Source organism: Schistosoma haematobium, chromosome 1, assembly GCF_000699445.3.
Source record: "Schistosoma haematobium chromosome 1, whole genome shotgun sequence".
Classification (NCBI taxonomy): Eukaryota; Metazoa; Platyhelminthes; class Trematoda; order Strigeidida; family Schistosomatidae; genus Schistosoma; species Schistosoma haematobium.
In genome coordinates, this window is record NC_067196.1 from 41,893,875 (window position 1) to 41,911,131 (window position 17,257).

At 29.4% G+C, this 17,257-nt stretch overlaps 1 protein-coding gene across 2 annotated transcripts in view; it reads right to left on the bottom strand.

The window, feature by feature from the left end:
• Positions 1 to 1,842: 1,842 nt before the first annotated feature.
• Positions 1,843 to 17,257, bottom strand: part of MS3_00009840 (uncharacterized protein) — a 34,293-nt gene continuing 18,878 nt past the window's right edge. Inside the window, exons 1-2 of one of the 2 annotated variants that reach the window (XM_051218243.1) lie at positions 3,172 to 3,455; positions 1,843 to 3,133 (exon numbers count right to left, since the gene is read on the bottom strand). In XM_051218243.1, the coding sequence (XP_051074086.1) occupies positions 2,270 to 3,133; positions 3,172 to 3,222 (915 nt within the window). In that variant the 5' untranslated portion in view covers positions 3,223 to 3,455 and the 3' untranslated portion in view covers positions 1,843 to 2,269. Of the gene's footprint in view, positions 3,456 to 17,257 lie in introns of those variants that run through there. The other variant, XM_051218242.1, reaches the window with a different exon arrangement.

Here is a 17,257-nt window from a genome sequence, read left to right on the forward strand (position 1 = left end):
ATATATATATATATTTATATATATATATATATTTATATTTATATGCAGTGCATCATCATTTGTATAAGAAACTCAAACACTATATTCTATCTGAAGTTTGTGCTGATGATGTCGTTCAGAAGAACGATGAAAGCTCCACGACCAAACCATCTAGCTCAGAGAACAAAACACCATCAAAAAGTATATTTTACAATATTTACTTCGTCGATCTTTGATATTATTATGATTGAATCAGACATTTCATATCAGTTATCATCTGTTAAAATATTTCTATGATAAGTAAGATTACAATATTTGATATGATAAAAAATCAGACATGATTGAAATGACTGAATCGATACGTTGTTTATCTAAACGATTCTGACTAAAAAATGTATAAAACTATAAAAAGGATAAACAAAACATGGTGTATGCTGAATAGAAATAAAAATTTGATCCAGTATATACATCTGTTTAGTCAATCAGAATAAATAGGCTTTTAGTAGTTCAAATTATTTGGCTAAACGATCCCTTAGTTATTTAGATTTACAATATACCTTTGTATTTAATGAAGTATATGTTTGCGGCGAATATTTATGAAGATTAAATGCTACATTTTATTAATCAAAAACTATGTCTAAAGCCTGGTGAATGATAAAAAACATTTTATAAATTCATGCAAATAATTGAGAACAGAATGTAGGATTAGGATCTACGTGTTATGGTTGTGAACACGTAGAATTACAAAACAACATATTGAACAAAAAGGGAATAAATTTAATCATATTACCATGATTCATCAATCAAGTTGTACACTATATACTAATTCACTATACTAAGAAAAGTAGCTGAAATTGATCTATTGTTTTAGAGAGGATTTGAGGTAGGTTGGACTTGTAGAAATACTTTGAGGGGAATTGTTTTTATCGTTATGAATCTTAGATACCTACAAGCCTCTTCCTCAAACCAGTAGACATCAACATATCTATTGTCCCTACCTCATAGTGAATGAATCATCGGTAAAGAGAAAAGTCATATCAATAGATAAATAATCAGCAACCGCTTCCGAGAATCCGACTCTTCCTATAAATAGTAATTCGACTAAGTAAGATCAAATATAGAAACTATTTTTTCTTGAAGATATAATACGGCCATCGTCGTTCCAATAATTTCCCGCGTAAACTTTTGGTATTTCAGTTAATATTAAGACGTCATTTCAGTGGTTGCTCTTAGCTGATATTTTATTCAAATAATATCATTTAGTATTCAGAATGGGATGAGCAAATAAAAAAAATTAGAACCATTCTAATAATCTTCAAATCTACGCTTATCATATTTTTAGACGTTGAGCAATTCACTGCCTATCTCTTTGACCTGAAATATTCCACATTTTTATGCTGTCAGCTTCTCTAATAAGTTGTAGTCATTTCTAATCTTCACTTTTGTTGATGGAATAAAGATAATCACCAAAAGATCTCCATTTCTAATAATAGTCAGATAAATTCCTGTATGTTATATTATAGAAAAATCATTATTATATGGAGTATGAGACATAGTTATCAAATTTCCTGACGTCCAAAGAAGAAATATTTTTTTTCAAGCATTTTTCTAAAGTTGAATAATTAGTAAATGTACAACTATCAAACTTCGTCGACATTCTATTCCTTGAACACAAAATACCGTTAGTTTGATTATTTACGCTGATACCAGTAGTGAATTATATTTAATTCATAATCGTATCAAACTTATATTACTGTGAACTGGATAATAACTCAAACTAGAAAACATAGTTGTCTCAATCGATTAATCTAGCTCAAATTACTTTTTATTTAGTTGACGAAAGTAAAAACAAAAACAAATAAGAAGGAACCAGAAATATGAATATTATTATAGTGTCATACCACATATTTCTATTATAATATACAATGATGGTATTTACTTCTCTTGTTAACAAAATTCAAATCTTTATAAGTCACAGGAAATTATAGATTTTTTTTGAAAAAAAATTGTTGATAGTGATCGAATTTCTTTAGAGATCTTCAACGATTACCGTCAAAATATTGTACATCATATTCAACAACAAAAAAAGAAAAGAAGACTATGTACACTTCTTGTCAATCAACAGTGAATGCCTAATAGGTCAAATTTACCAGTATGAATGGAAGAAACATGAATTGATAAAATACATTGTGCTTCATTCACAGCTCATTTAAGATAATATAATACATTAAATAATGAATATATACTTGAAAATCTTTATGTAAATGATACTTATAATAATTACAACTGTTCATTGTATAACACTAACATAATTATGGTCAACACCTATTGTGACTGATGAAACTTGTTTTTTTGAACGAAATAACATTGGAAACATTAATATAAATTCTCTGTGAAAATTTTCATTTAACCAACCATAGAGAACAGGATTTGCACAAGCTGATACAAGAACACATAATAAACAAAAAGAATGTATAAGTGTAATTTTCCTACCAATACCATATTCTTTTATAATTGTTTCTGTATGATTATGCTCTGGTAATAATGTGAATGTATTCATTTTTGAATTTAAAAGTTTATATGTTTCATCAAAAAGAGAATTCTCTGTATTATTTTTATTTAATATATCTGGCTGTGGCAATGTGGTAAGATCGAATGGTTCTTTAAGTATTCTTGATTCACGTTGATCCATAACAGCATTAAAAATATGTAAAGGTAACCAAGCTAATACAAATAATAGTGTAATTGATGCAAGTAATGTATTTGTTCGAGTCTGGCGTCGTTGAATTAGCTTAAATCTAGAATTTTCTATCTTTTGTTTAAAATTGTTTTCACACGACGATGTTGATGTAGGTGATACAGCTAGTTTATAACAACGCACAGGATGAAGACCACGATTTTTACAGCTACCTGTAGAAGAATCAGGTATATTATTAATTGGTAAAGTTAATGTTAATCGACTGTCTTGTTTCAATTTATCATCTCTGCAATTACAATCTGGCTCAATTTCAACAAAATCTAATTGATTTCCTGATATTAATTCAGAAGTTATCGCTGTTGGAATAGGTTTACGTATTACATTGAACTGTCGTTGACGTATTCTTAAACAAATACGTATATATGCATAACTGACCATCGTTAATGGTAAACAATACTGGAAAACAATTGTAATAATACCATAAATGTATTTACTTTGACGAAGCCATTCACTTTGTATTGTACTAGCACTGCATATATGTCCATTTGGTCGGATAGTATCCACACTAACAGATGTAAAAATAAACATTGGACTAGCCATTATTAATGAAAATAACCAACTACCGATAATTATAATACTTGCACCAGTATTTTTAACAGTATTCTTTGTTGGATAAACTATGACCTGAATAAAATAACAATGAATTATGCAAAATTAGTTACATATAAAACTTTGTAATTAATTAATATTAAAAATTTAGAAAAATACATTATTAAGGTGATGTCATAGGGAAGACAAAATTAACCGTATTGTCTAACAACCATACTATAACTAATTTGATGAAATTTCATTATATGGATACAGTGATGCTAAAAACAGTTAAAAACAGGGGGTAGAGTGTTTAGCTAAATTGTTTTTCCATGAATAATTGATGACATTTTCAGTTACTACAATAGGTAGATCAGTTGTGATAAAACGTTGTGAGTATGCATACTGACAAAGTAAATTTGATGACCACGTTAACTACAGGAGACATCTTTCGCTGTGGACTAAGCAAAACGCTAAAATAAGTATTTATTTCATGAACAAGAAAATCTTTGTGGCCCTGAAACGAATGAGCATCTGATTTGTAGCCAAATATGCATACATGATTAGTGTATTTAGTGATCACTCAACCGATAAAAGTCCATTAATAAAGTTGTCATAAAGCCATATGCATGATGATCAATGAAACTGTTAGATGAATGCATAACTAATTCGAATTGTCATTTCTCTATTCCTTTAAATTGTATTTCACATCTGCGACTGGATCAACCAACCTAGAATGACTTGGATTCTAGAAAGTGAAAAAAAGACTTATCAATTAGGTAAACTAAGAATTTTCAAGAAAAGCTTATTCTATTCATCAGTTCACTTTAATACAAAATATGAACAACGCTCATGATTACGTTATTGTTTCATAACATTATTGATATATCCTCTTATAGAACATAATTAATAGTTAAGACATTGTATTGTCTGGGGAATATATAAACTTTCGAAAATATATATCAAAGTATAAAATAATGAACTTCATATTTTAGAAAATAATTCTCTTTACGTATGGATATATCAAATGTTCAATATAGGCAGAAATAATCCTTGGTTAAGTACAGTAATCAATGTGTATTTATAATAAGATTCTTATAAATCTTCTATACGACCTCAATTCATTATTAACAAGAAATTTAATTAGGCAGTATACTTTTAGAAAGAATATGCTTATGAATAAGACATTTTACTATGAAAATATAGGTCAAAAGGGATTATTTCGTCATATTAAACTTGATCCAGATCAAATTATATAATTACATGTTATCTTAGTTCTATTATTTAAAATTACACAAATGAATAAGATTACAGAGATCAATTAGATCACTCATGTTTTTCCTTTATTTACATATATTTACCTATCTTACTTTATTGACACTAAATATGATTAACTTTCATGAACGAAAATAAAAAGTTTCATGTTGTCTGCCGTCATTAAAATATACTAAAAAACTGAAAGCAGTGAGACAGAAAAATAAGTGGAGTCTATTAAGAGATAACCAAACATTCCTACTATCTCAAAACACTAAGACGGTTTACAAAATACAACCGAACAATTTATTAGAAAGCTTGTCAGTTATTTGAAGACAATATCTTCTATCCTATTAACATCTTTGTTTAATAATTATGAATATTTAATTTAACACCAGTGATCATTTATCTGACAAAAAATCCATTGAGCCATCTGCTTTGATCTATAATGCAATATATTTTGATAATAACAAGAGTAAGTACATCTTTGAAGGCCTGCTTGAATATCTGGTCTACCTGTTCCTGCCATTTGGATATATCAACAAGTTATCTGGGTTTTTTTGTTTTCACACATCGTTATGTTTATTAATCGCATAACCTATTCAGGTGTGTTTATGAAAAGTTTATGATCTTTCGCTGTACAGGTTACAAAAAAGTTCAATGAAAGACATTGTGGTTGTTGGTAATATGTATCGAAAAGAATGTACTTGATTCAGATATCGATTCATGAACTAATAACTTCCATCTGGCGACCACTCAATATTTATCGTCAGGATCAATCAACAAATAAAAAACGGAAACGTGTTGAAATACTTTGTGCTGAGAATCCAATACTGTATTGATACTGGTAATAATTGTGTATGTATACTGGATAGGTATTCCATGTTGGTGAAACCGTTGACATAATGAACGGTTTCCATGTAAATAACGTATAGATTCATACTCTTTTTGGACATTACAAAATAATTTTTAAAACAACATTTAACTGATTCGATAGAAAATGCTAAACAACTAATTTTCTTAAAAAAACTTTTGTGATGAAAGAACAAAAGATGGAATGCAATGAGCACATTTAGGTTTGGAAGCCATGAAACGCCTGCAAGAAGCAGTAATTTTATAGATATATTTTTTTCAAAGACAAAGAATATTGGATAGTTGGATTTATGAATTATTTGAGGCTAGATCAACATGGAAAACCTGGAAATACTGGACAGTCGTTTCATCCTAGTACAGGATTCCTCAGTAGTGTGCATCCACGATCCCGCCTTGCGAGATTCGTACCCAGGACCTGTCGGGTTCGTTTAACCTCTAGACCACTGAGCCGCCACCCAACGGTGTCAATGTCTGACTTCAATCAATCCACGGAATCGCACCACTGTTCACCATTGTCTTCAGTGAGTTACTGCCTTACAACAGGTTTTCCATGATTGTCTAGCATCAATTGACTCATGAATTCAACCATTAAATTACTAAAATCTCCATAAAACCCTCTTATGATAAAGAATAATTGAGCGAATGAATTTTTTTCAGTAACGCCAATATCAAGCTTTACAGTTATAAGTTCATAATTATTGCGTTAATTTGAAATCCTTTCGTTTGTAAGTCATGTATACTATTTTGGAAACTCGATTATGTACGAAAGATGCGCAAACAAATATAACATACTATGAAAAAATATTCATAGTCGTGAAGTAACCAAATACGAAAAATGTTTAGGTTATTACAGATAGATAATATCATAAAACAAGAATGAATTAACCATATTTACAATATTAATCATAAGAGTACAAGTTAGAATGAAAATTCTGATGAGTTAGGCTGATAAGTAGTCAAATGAATAGATAAACTTTAGAACTACTAGTCCTTTTTATAAATTTGAAAGAATAATGAGAACATGGAGTTGACCTGGAAAAATGTGATATACTTGTCACATACAAGTCAAATTATCTAGTCACACATACTTCTCAAGGCAATTAATAAAGCCAGTAAATATCAATCCACTTTTGTACTAATTCATTGAATTTTCCCATTGATGGTTAGGACTGCAATTAATCACTCTTTCACTGACATATCTGCATCCTGTTTGGATTGCCCTAATAATGCTTCCATTCACAAGCTTTATAGGTGGAAAATTGATGGTGGCTAGCAGTGGAATCCCAAACACGCTTGCGACTGGTCAGTTGGATGTATCTCCATCTCAGATGTGATGGTTGTTCCAGGATATCCTCTTGTAATAAAGACCAAATGACATGAAGGCCGAGTAAACACAAGACGAGAAACGGGGATAAAAACTTAGTATGATGTAGAAGGAATAGGGAGTAGCCGTTCTACCCTAAAGTAAAAAAAAGATTTAAATTACCAGTGCAGATTCAAGGTTACGACCAAGTGTTTCTATAAACAAAAGGAGGTTCACATTTGAGAATAGATAAGTCATTGTTTAATTGACCTTTATTTAAGTGTTTTGACAAATGGTATTGTGACCAGATTACCCAAAATGTGTTAATCAAAGGAATCACATTTTCCAGATCAATTTTCCCTTCTCATTGTTTTCACAAGATCGTAGAAAATAATCACCACTAGCATATTCATTATTTAAAAAATATAAATCAGGTATGAAAAGGTGACTTGAATGAACGATGAACGATATTACTGCACTAAATGATGATGAGAAGGTTGAAGAAATATTTTGAGTGTCGTACATGGGATAACGCTAAACTAAAATTGTTCAAACACTAATCCTGGACGATCAAGGATGTTCCGTATGAATACGAATGTTCTAGAGGATACATTTTTAGATGGGAATTATTATACGCACAAATCACTACTACTCTTGATGCTATATCATTTCATAACATCAAATACTGTAACTGGATCTACTAAATGATAAGCATCCACAATGTATCTTTCTATAGCATCTCTAAGCAGTATGGGGGATGTTTGTTATTATATTCTTAAGGACGTATCTATACATTTGCTTACAAATATCTCTATTGGTTCTTCCGGTTCATGAGCTACGTTAATTGTATCTAAGAAGTTAAATTTAACTTGGTGATTTAATATTCGTTATTAGTCAGACTGATTACAGTAATACTATATGTGTTAACTGAGATATTATTTCCTCTCACAAACAAGAGCTACTGATAGATTGATTACCATTTTACACAGTGTTTGATATAAATAAATCTGTGAATCAGATACGTTGGAAAGCTGAGACCTTGAATCTACATTTTGTCACTGAGTTTATCATCAAAGTAAATATGAAAACCTCATTAAAATATTATTTGTGTACGAAATTTTGTTTGGTTAATTATATATATGTATTGATTAATGTCTATTTAGGAACGAGTACTAATTAATTCATGAAGACTAGTTACGGACGATGATTTGTAGATCTCGATGGATACTTAACCAGAAGAGTATTAAAAACAATTTGAAGCAGTCTATTAGTAATTGGTTGAAAGCAACTTAAAAACTAGAACACTCATTAAGCTATATATATATATATATAACTCGATTATTTAAAAAAATTAGTCCTACTAAGGTGAAAGTGATGTGAATGTATGCTTAATGATCCACAATATACTACACTGAAAATTAAGAACTCTTTGAAATATAAGTGAAATATTTACTAAATAGTAAGTCATATAAGTGTTAAAATTTATAACTCCGATACTTTGCCCGGTAATCTTTTTGGAAAGTTGAGATTATTTATATATCAAACACCTAGATTATTTTCTTTATAAAATAAATTGATTGGCTTTTGACAATAATTTAGTTAACCAGTGAAACATTTTTTTTAAATTTCGTAGCAAGTCTTGTGTGTAAAAATTATCTATATTAGAACGATTATAGTTCCAAAACTAAATTGTCAAACTTTTCCAACCGTCCCTGTAAAACTGGAGAGGATATACATTAATTTTATTAAATTGTTTGGCTAAGTAAAAAAGATAGCCAATGTCAACAACCCCCTCGAATTAATCATCCATAATTATTTTTATCATGTGTTTATGTGGATAATATGAATGAATGTTTTAGGAACTCAAGGCATAATTAACAGATCTAGTGTAGAAATCTCTGTTCTTTTTACTGTGAATTCGTTATCTTACGTGTGTAAGATTTTTGTAAACAAAGCAATAAGTATTCATTGATTTAATAGTAATAAAAAATATATTCAACTGATTTTTATCGTTTTACATGACTATTTTTAGACCAAGATCTTAATCATTTCACTATTCCTCAGTTTCTTTTCTATGGGCGTACCTGCATACATAATTTAATTTGTGAACGAAACTGTCATAAAGAAACAACAAACTTGATAATTTAAATCTCAATTAAATAGTTTGAGTATTTATAAAACTATTACAATATGTTATTTTATGTAGTTCAGACTATGAGCTCTCCTTTTGATCAATTAATGAGTGTTCTAGTTTTTAAGTTGCTTTCAACCAATTACTAATAGACTGCTTCAAATTGTTTTTAATACTCTTCTGGTTAAGTATCCATCGAGATCTACAAATCATCGTCCGTAACTAGTCTTCATGAATTAATTAGTACTCGTTCCTAAATAGACATTAATCAATACATATATATAATTAACCAAACAAAATTTCGTACACAAATAATATTTTAATGAGGTTTTCATATTTACTTTGATGATAAACTCAGTGACAAAATGTAGATTCAAGGTCTCAGCTTTCCAACGTATCTGATTCACAGATTTATTTATATCAAACACTGTGTAAAATGGTAATCAATCTATCAGTAGCTCTTGTTTGTGAGAGGAAATAATATCTCAGTTAACACATATAGTATTACTGTAATCAGTCTGACTAATAACGAATATTAAATCACCAAGTTAAATTTAACTTCTTAGATACAATTAACGTAGCTCATGAACCGGAAGAACCAATAGAGATATTTGTAAGCAAATGTATAGATACGTCCTTAAGAATATAATAACAAACATCCCCCATACTGCTTAGAGATGCTATAGAAAGATACATTGTGGATGCTTATCATTTAGTAGATCCAGTTACAGTATTTGATGTTATGAAATGATATAGCATCAAGAGTAGTAGTGATTTGTGCGTATAATAATTCCCATCTAAAAATGTATCCTCTAGAACATTCGTATTCATACGGAACATCCTTGATCGTCCAGGATTAGTGTTTGAACAATTTTAGTTTAGCGTTATCCCATGTACGACACTCAAAATATTTCTTCAACCTTCTCATCATCATTTAGTGCAGTAATATCGTTCATCGTTCATTCAAGTCACCTTTTCATACCTGATTTATATTTTTAAATAATGAATATGCTAGTGGTGATTATTTTCTACGATCTTGTGAAAACAATGAGAAGGGAAAATTGATCTGGAAAATGTGATTCCTTTGATTAACACATTTTGAGTAATCTGGTCACAATACCATTTGTCAAAACACTCAAATAAAGACCAATTAAACAGAAATTTATGCAATCGCATCAGCAATCATCCATCTAACTGCGTATCAATGATGTTATTTTCATTTCTGTCACAACCAGATATTCAAAGCTATGTTTATTTTGTAAATATATATTGTGGTACGATACTTTTCCTAAAGATTCCATCCAATCTTACAGAGTTTTTTCATGTCACTATGATAGATTAACTAATAAAACATTACCACTATCTTTAATTTTATGTAAAACAAACCTTTAAAATATGTATACACAAAATAAACTTTTTATGTTGTGTCAAATACTTAAAACTAAACAAAGACAAGAACAACCCCAATTATTTACCAACGTCAATTATTTACAGCAATAATCAAATGTCACTTTTTTTTTATTATTTTTTTTATATTTTTTAATGAAAACAATCAATTATGTATAAACACATGGTAATTACAATAAGCAAAACAGTAATGTGAATAAATAATCTCAGTTTGACTTGTCAAAATAAAATGTCAAGTAAAACAACAACACAAAAAAGAGGAGGGAACTAATCAATAATTTTCATTTTGTTTTAAATGATACACTTTTATTTTATAGAGAAATAGCCCAGATCATGATCAAAGAAAAGAAGAAAGAAAGAAAGAAACAATTATCACTTGTTGACCATAAAATTCATAGAAACTAACGTGTTCTCTCTTTTATTTTCGAAACAAATTTTTTAAAAAAAGTTTTCCACTTTACAAAACTAAAATTTCTTTTGACATATTATTATTATTATTATTATCATGAGAGAATGGCTTTGTGGAGATTGTACTATTTTAGTAGTTGAATTCATGAATTAATTGTAGGTAGACAATCATGAAAAACCTGAACGTACTTTTGAGATGGTGGGGAAGATTTGTAGCTCAGGTAAATAATTTTGATAAAGTTTTGTTCTCTGTGCTGGGCGGTTTAGTCGCGGAGCTTTCATCGTTCTTCTGAACAACATCATCTCATTAAAATCGATCCAATTTATCAAACAATCAAGAAAATTATGCATTAATTTAGGAAAAAAAATCAAACCAATGGGAGACACAACCAAAACAAAGAAGTAAACAAAGACAGGTTTAAGGTCAGCAAGAACCAATAAACATCGTGATGTACAGGAAAATCTGTGAACCACATGTGTAGAAATTCGAACACTCCACTTCTATCTGAAGTTTGTGCTGATGATGTTGTTCAGAAGAACGATGAAAGCCCCACGACCAAACCATCCAGCTCAGAGAACAAAATTCTATCAAAAACTGAAAGCACTGCAGGGCTGTTTCATCCTTGCCTGTGAAATTTTACCTGTAGACCACTGAGTCGTCATTCAATTGTGTTAATGTCTTACTTTAAGCAATTGGATTCAGTAAGTTACTATCTTAAAATAAACCCGGTTGAACCTCACTCAAGTGCTTCCAGTTTTTTATGATGGTCTAGTTCAATTGACTCAAGAATTTAACTATTAAATATTATTATTATTAAATGATTATTGGTTTGTGAGAATCAATATTTGAAAGTCGCTTTAGATCATTTGAACAATGATTCCACATAGTCATTGATATGTATAATATCCTGAATAAATAATTGTCCATATCCGGATTATATTTCAAACATGTTTTGAGATCTTATCAATGAATTGCTGTCACTATAGCTGATCAATTCAAATGATATGAAACCTTAATTTATGATCTACTAATGATCTATTTTCACTAGAATGTATAGTATGATGATAATAATTAATTTTTATAGTGAAAGTGTTACTGTCTTGCGTATATATAAATATAGGTTAATTCTTTACTTTTTGCTGTTTATTAAGAACACATAATTTCTGTCATAATAATTTTTATTAAATTTTAGATCAAAGACTTAATTCTTAATAAATTACATTCTCTGATGAATAGAGCTAATAGTAAAATATTACTAAAGTATTGAAATAGTAAACCGTAACTGGACGATCCAAGTGTAGCATTATGTTGGCAAAATATAGTTTCATACTACTTGATATTGGTAATGAATATGGGAACAACAAATCCCAACTACCATTATCTTCAGATTTAGTATTCGTGTTTTATTATTTTGAAGAGAAAGATCGTTCTGCTCGTGAATAGTACTAGACATATAATTCTGATTCATACAATTTAATTTTCTAAGTGTTCTGTTCGTTGCTGTTTCATAGATCGAATAAAAAATATTCATAAAACTCCGTCAATAAATCAACTCATTATAGTTGACTAAATGTCAATGTATTTCAAGTGATCAATATTTAATTTTACACTAAAACGTTCATTCAGATGAATGAATTATGCACTTACTAATTATTATATCTATAGATTTAGCATTTTAAATATTTATATTTAAGTCAATTTATTAATTCAATTATTGAACTCAATCAATTCATTTGAGTGGCAAGTTGTGTGAATACTTTCATAAGGAACTATGTCTTCATTAGATTTATTCAAAAGTATATTGCACATTAAGAATACTATAAAAATGTAATACAATGTTTACTAAATACTCAACTACATGAATAATCATTTTGTCTTATAAATGAAGAAAGTTAAATAGCGTAAACATTTTCTTTACTTTGATATAGAAACTATTAAGCTACTTACGATTAGATAATTATATGTAATAAAGTAAGATGAATTATCAGGTTAAAACAGTTGTGTTTTTTTCTTTTTATGAGGATCAAAGAGAGAATAATGTTACAAGAAAGCCTATAAATTGTGATAATTTTCAGTGACATGTTCACATTTGTAAAACACTCAGTGATACTGTAAAATTTTGATTAGAAGCCTTTTAATAAATGATATTTAGAAAGCTTTCTGACACTGATTATAAACGGATTAGTTTAGGATATATTTTTAGGTAACTTTAATTTGAAATATTAACCTTACTAATAAACTATGCGTTGAAATTAGTAATTATCCTTTAATCACCATGAAACTGTTTTCAGTGTACGTCTTACACTCATTCAATTATAACGTTTGAATGAATACCTTACACTAATTATTGTTATGTATTAACAATGGAGTTATAAGCTATTTAAGACGAACGGTTCAGTCAAGGAACTTTTTTTAGATTTCATACTTATGATAATTTATACCTAAAAAGGTTCAATGTAAATACAAACTGTTTTTTAAATATACAAAGCAGGTTTAAATGATCATATATCAATCCAATGAATAATTATTTCATATAGAGACGGAGATAAATTATAGCAGATGGTTTCTCATCACTTTATATTACGTTTCATAGTTTTATTTGTTTTTATAACAACTTAAGATGTTGAGTTAACAATTATTGATTGTCATAATAATTCTCTCCCAAATTTTCACATTTATATACATGTTAAAACGTAGAAATAGTAAAGTGTGATAACCATTTCTAAGCTTATTTAACAAAATGAAACATGTTGGTATTGTTTAACTTGTATCTTCCTATTATGGTTTAAGACTGCAATTGATCAGTCTCTTATTAGTATATGTGCATACTGTTCGTATGCTTCGATATTGTCTTGATTCACAAGCTTTTATAAGCAATGATGGATAGTGGCTAGCAGCGGAATCCAGGTTGCGCGTTTCGTTTTATTTGGGACTCGTCAGCTGGATGTATCTGCATCTCAGAGTTGGTGTTCACTCTGAGACTCGAACCCAGTACCATGCGCTTTAAACGCCATCACGTTATCCACTCAGCTACTGATTCCTGATAGCCACTTGCTTGTGCAATGATGTGGACAAAACGCGCGTCCTGGATTCCACTGCTAGCCATTATCCATTTTTGCTTATAAAAAATGAAACATAACTACTGAAACAACTGATAGCCAACCTATCCCAGAGTACACATATTTAGTACCTAACACATTGACAAAATCTGATCATAGCGTTGATCCAAAAAACTATTAGAATACATTAAAATAAATCCCATAATCCATTACTTTAAAATATTATTCTGATGAAGTAAATGATTTTCACTGAATTAGCTTTCAAAGTTATATATGACCTACTATGGAATTAGTTTATCTAGTACAAAATGCATTACATAAAATGTTTAAGATATAAAAATTCTTTCTTTATACTATGTTATTATTATTTATTGATTATGTCCATATTCAAAAACAACCCATAATGAAGAATCTTAGTTACTTCATGATAATTACTATTCAGCTTATTCTTATTTCAATTTGTACCCTTCATTTCTATTTACTTTATTTTTGTGTGTTAAAATCGACATCTTTTAAATAAACCTACATTTTGTTTGTTACCAATTGAAATTATTTCTTTTATTTTATATAATCAATACTACTTAATTAATTATCTATCAAAATTGAATTTCGATTAGGATTAAATTAAAATCAAAATAAGTAAATATATTTGTTATATCACAGATTGAAATCATGAGTCAATTGAAGTTAGACCACCATGGAAAACCTGAAAGCACTGGACGGATTTCAATCTGTGAAATTTATAAAGTCTCCACAAACCCCTTCTGATAATAATCATCTGCTCACTAATGACTGACTTCAAGAGATACTCCTGAAGTTCTAGTGAGAAGCCGTTACCAGTGGAGTTCAACCAGGTCTGTTGTGAGATATCAACTCACTGAAGACAATGGTATACGATGGCGCAACTTCGTGGATTGGTTGAAGTTAGACATTAACACCAATGGATGCTGGCTCAGTGGTCTAGTTGGTTAAGCGCCTGGCGCGGGACTGATAGGTCCTAGGTTCGAATCCCGTGGGGTGCAGGATCGTGGATGTGCACTGATGAGGAGTCGCATACTAAAACAAAACGGCCGTCCAGTGCTTTCAGGTTTTCCATGGTGGTCTAGCTTCAATCGACTCATGATTTCCATCTGTGGAATTTCTAATATCTCCACAAACCCCTTCTCATAATATTTGTTATATCCCAATGAGTAGAAAAAATTAGATTTTCTAACGTTTCGTCACTCGGTGTAAGCCTTTTCTTTAGAGAATAAATAACCAAATTAAAATTAATCCAAGTTAAAATAGTACAATGGAATATTAATCAAAATACTTTTTTGATAAATAAATATTAATGTAGTACTTATTAATAAAGACGTTTCTCTTAAACTTTGTCTTAATTTCTAATCGTTATTAAGTAATAGGTAAATCAATAGATAAATAAAATGCATTGGATTGGTTTTCACTAACTTTTAAAAATAATAGAATATATTACTGAAATGAAATGTACACTGGTAAAGGGTAAAAACTGGTCATTGTTTTAAAAAAAATGTACATTAATATGAGCTAAATTACTCAGATTAATGAAGATGATGATTTGATGACATCGTTTAGAAGTAAGTTCTGTTATGTTTCATATGAAATTTTTAATGTGAATGAAAATATACGACTATCTGAAGCGTATGGAAATATCAACACTAGAATATGGTTATTGAAATAGCTGAAATAATTTAATTTCATAGATCACAAAAATTGCATACGATACTGTTAAAGAGAAAGTGTGAAATGGAAAAACACTGTGTGGTTGTTGGTCCCAATCTTTCTGAGATTGATGGTTTATTCGTGACGTTTACATCGTCTTTGTGAATATCTTGAGAATTTCATAAATAAATATTCTACCTCTGAGAATACAACGCATGCAACATTATCATTCTGAGCCATAAATATTCTCTATCAAATGTAGGCTTGTCTTCACTGCTAAATCGTTTTTCTATATCCTGAAAGTTGACATTTACGCCGTAAACCATTCAAACTAGATCATAATTGAACTATAAAAGGTTTTAAATGGTATTCAAATTATTCTAAAACCAATAAGTTCGAACTATTGAAAAAATATGTACTCTGTGGCAACAAGTGAATGCATTATCCTCCAAAATTGTGATGATAAGATGCAATTAATTATAAAAATTGATGTAATTGTATAATATGTTCGGAACAATTCGCATGCATATACTCGTTGAGCTATGTATTCGTTTACAGTGAAAATTGTCCCCAGATGACTTCAGAATCTGTTGGTCTCATATACCTGGACAAATTGAGCGCGTAGTCAAGTATGACACTCGGTAAAAAGATATGGATGAAATATGTTATACGGCTGATAATAAATTTGATTTAACATTTTTACGAAAAACATGTAAACACAAGTTTCTAATATTTGTAGAGGCCTTGATCCTAAAAAGGTTTGTCTTTTCATTGTGTACAAAATCAATTTCTCCTTCCAAAATCTACCATAGCATTTCTTAAACCATCATAATGCTGTATGTTGTAACATACCCCTTGTATTTACAACTATACCTCTATGTCTGACCCTTCTTTAAATTAATATTTTTTTCGTATAAGTACTGGGATTCATTGTATGATCAACTTTTCTGAATGGTACTACAAGGATGTCGGTGAAATAGATCTTTTTAACTCTAATACTATCTTGTATACATACATTTCTCAGTGGAACGATGTCTTTTTATTCATATAATGAAAGATGAGACTTCAATTTACGGACGACCTTCGAGCGACGCTAAAGTGACTTTGAGAATGTCCGCCTAATAACCAGGACTAAATAAAGGTTATAAACCAGTGTGAGGAAATAGAATTATGATTTACAGTTGATGGTTAGGGTTAAGAATTAGATTTAAGGTTTTCATCACCAACTAACATCAGTTATAATGCCGAAACTCTATTTATCCAAATGGATGAGCAAAGTTTGCGCCAAAATTTGAAACCTGTAATCTTATACCTGATTGGTTCGTTCATAAATTATTGTCTCGCTCAATGAAATATTATGTGAATGATAGTAATTTTAAAGTGTTTTTTTTAAAAAAATATGCGAGTAAATAATGGATTATTTGATGAAATTTACTAATCTTCCAGAAAATATATACCCATCGATTCTACTATATGCCTTAAACTTTTATCATAAAAAATATTTTCTACCAAAATATGTTAATTCCTTTGTTCATCTTTGGAATAGATTTATTCTTAAATAATTATATGTTACAATTATTCGCCGTGTTCAATATAATCGTCTTAGTAACCGTTAAGTACTGGGAATTCTATGAATAAGTGTAATTAAGTTTTCTTTTTCTAAAAAAAAAAAAAAATATTGATGATTGATTCTATAAATCAATATTAACTAAGTAATAATTTATAATTTTTTATTGATTATTTATTTAATTAAATATTTTCTCAGTTTAGGGGTTGTGGAGGTTGTTAAATTTTTGATTGAGATCATGAACCGATTGATGTTAAAATACCATTGAAAACATGAAAGCTCTGGACGGCCGTTTCGTCCTATTGTGGG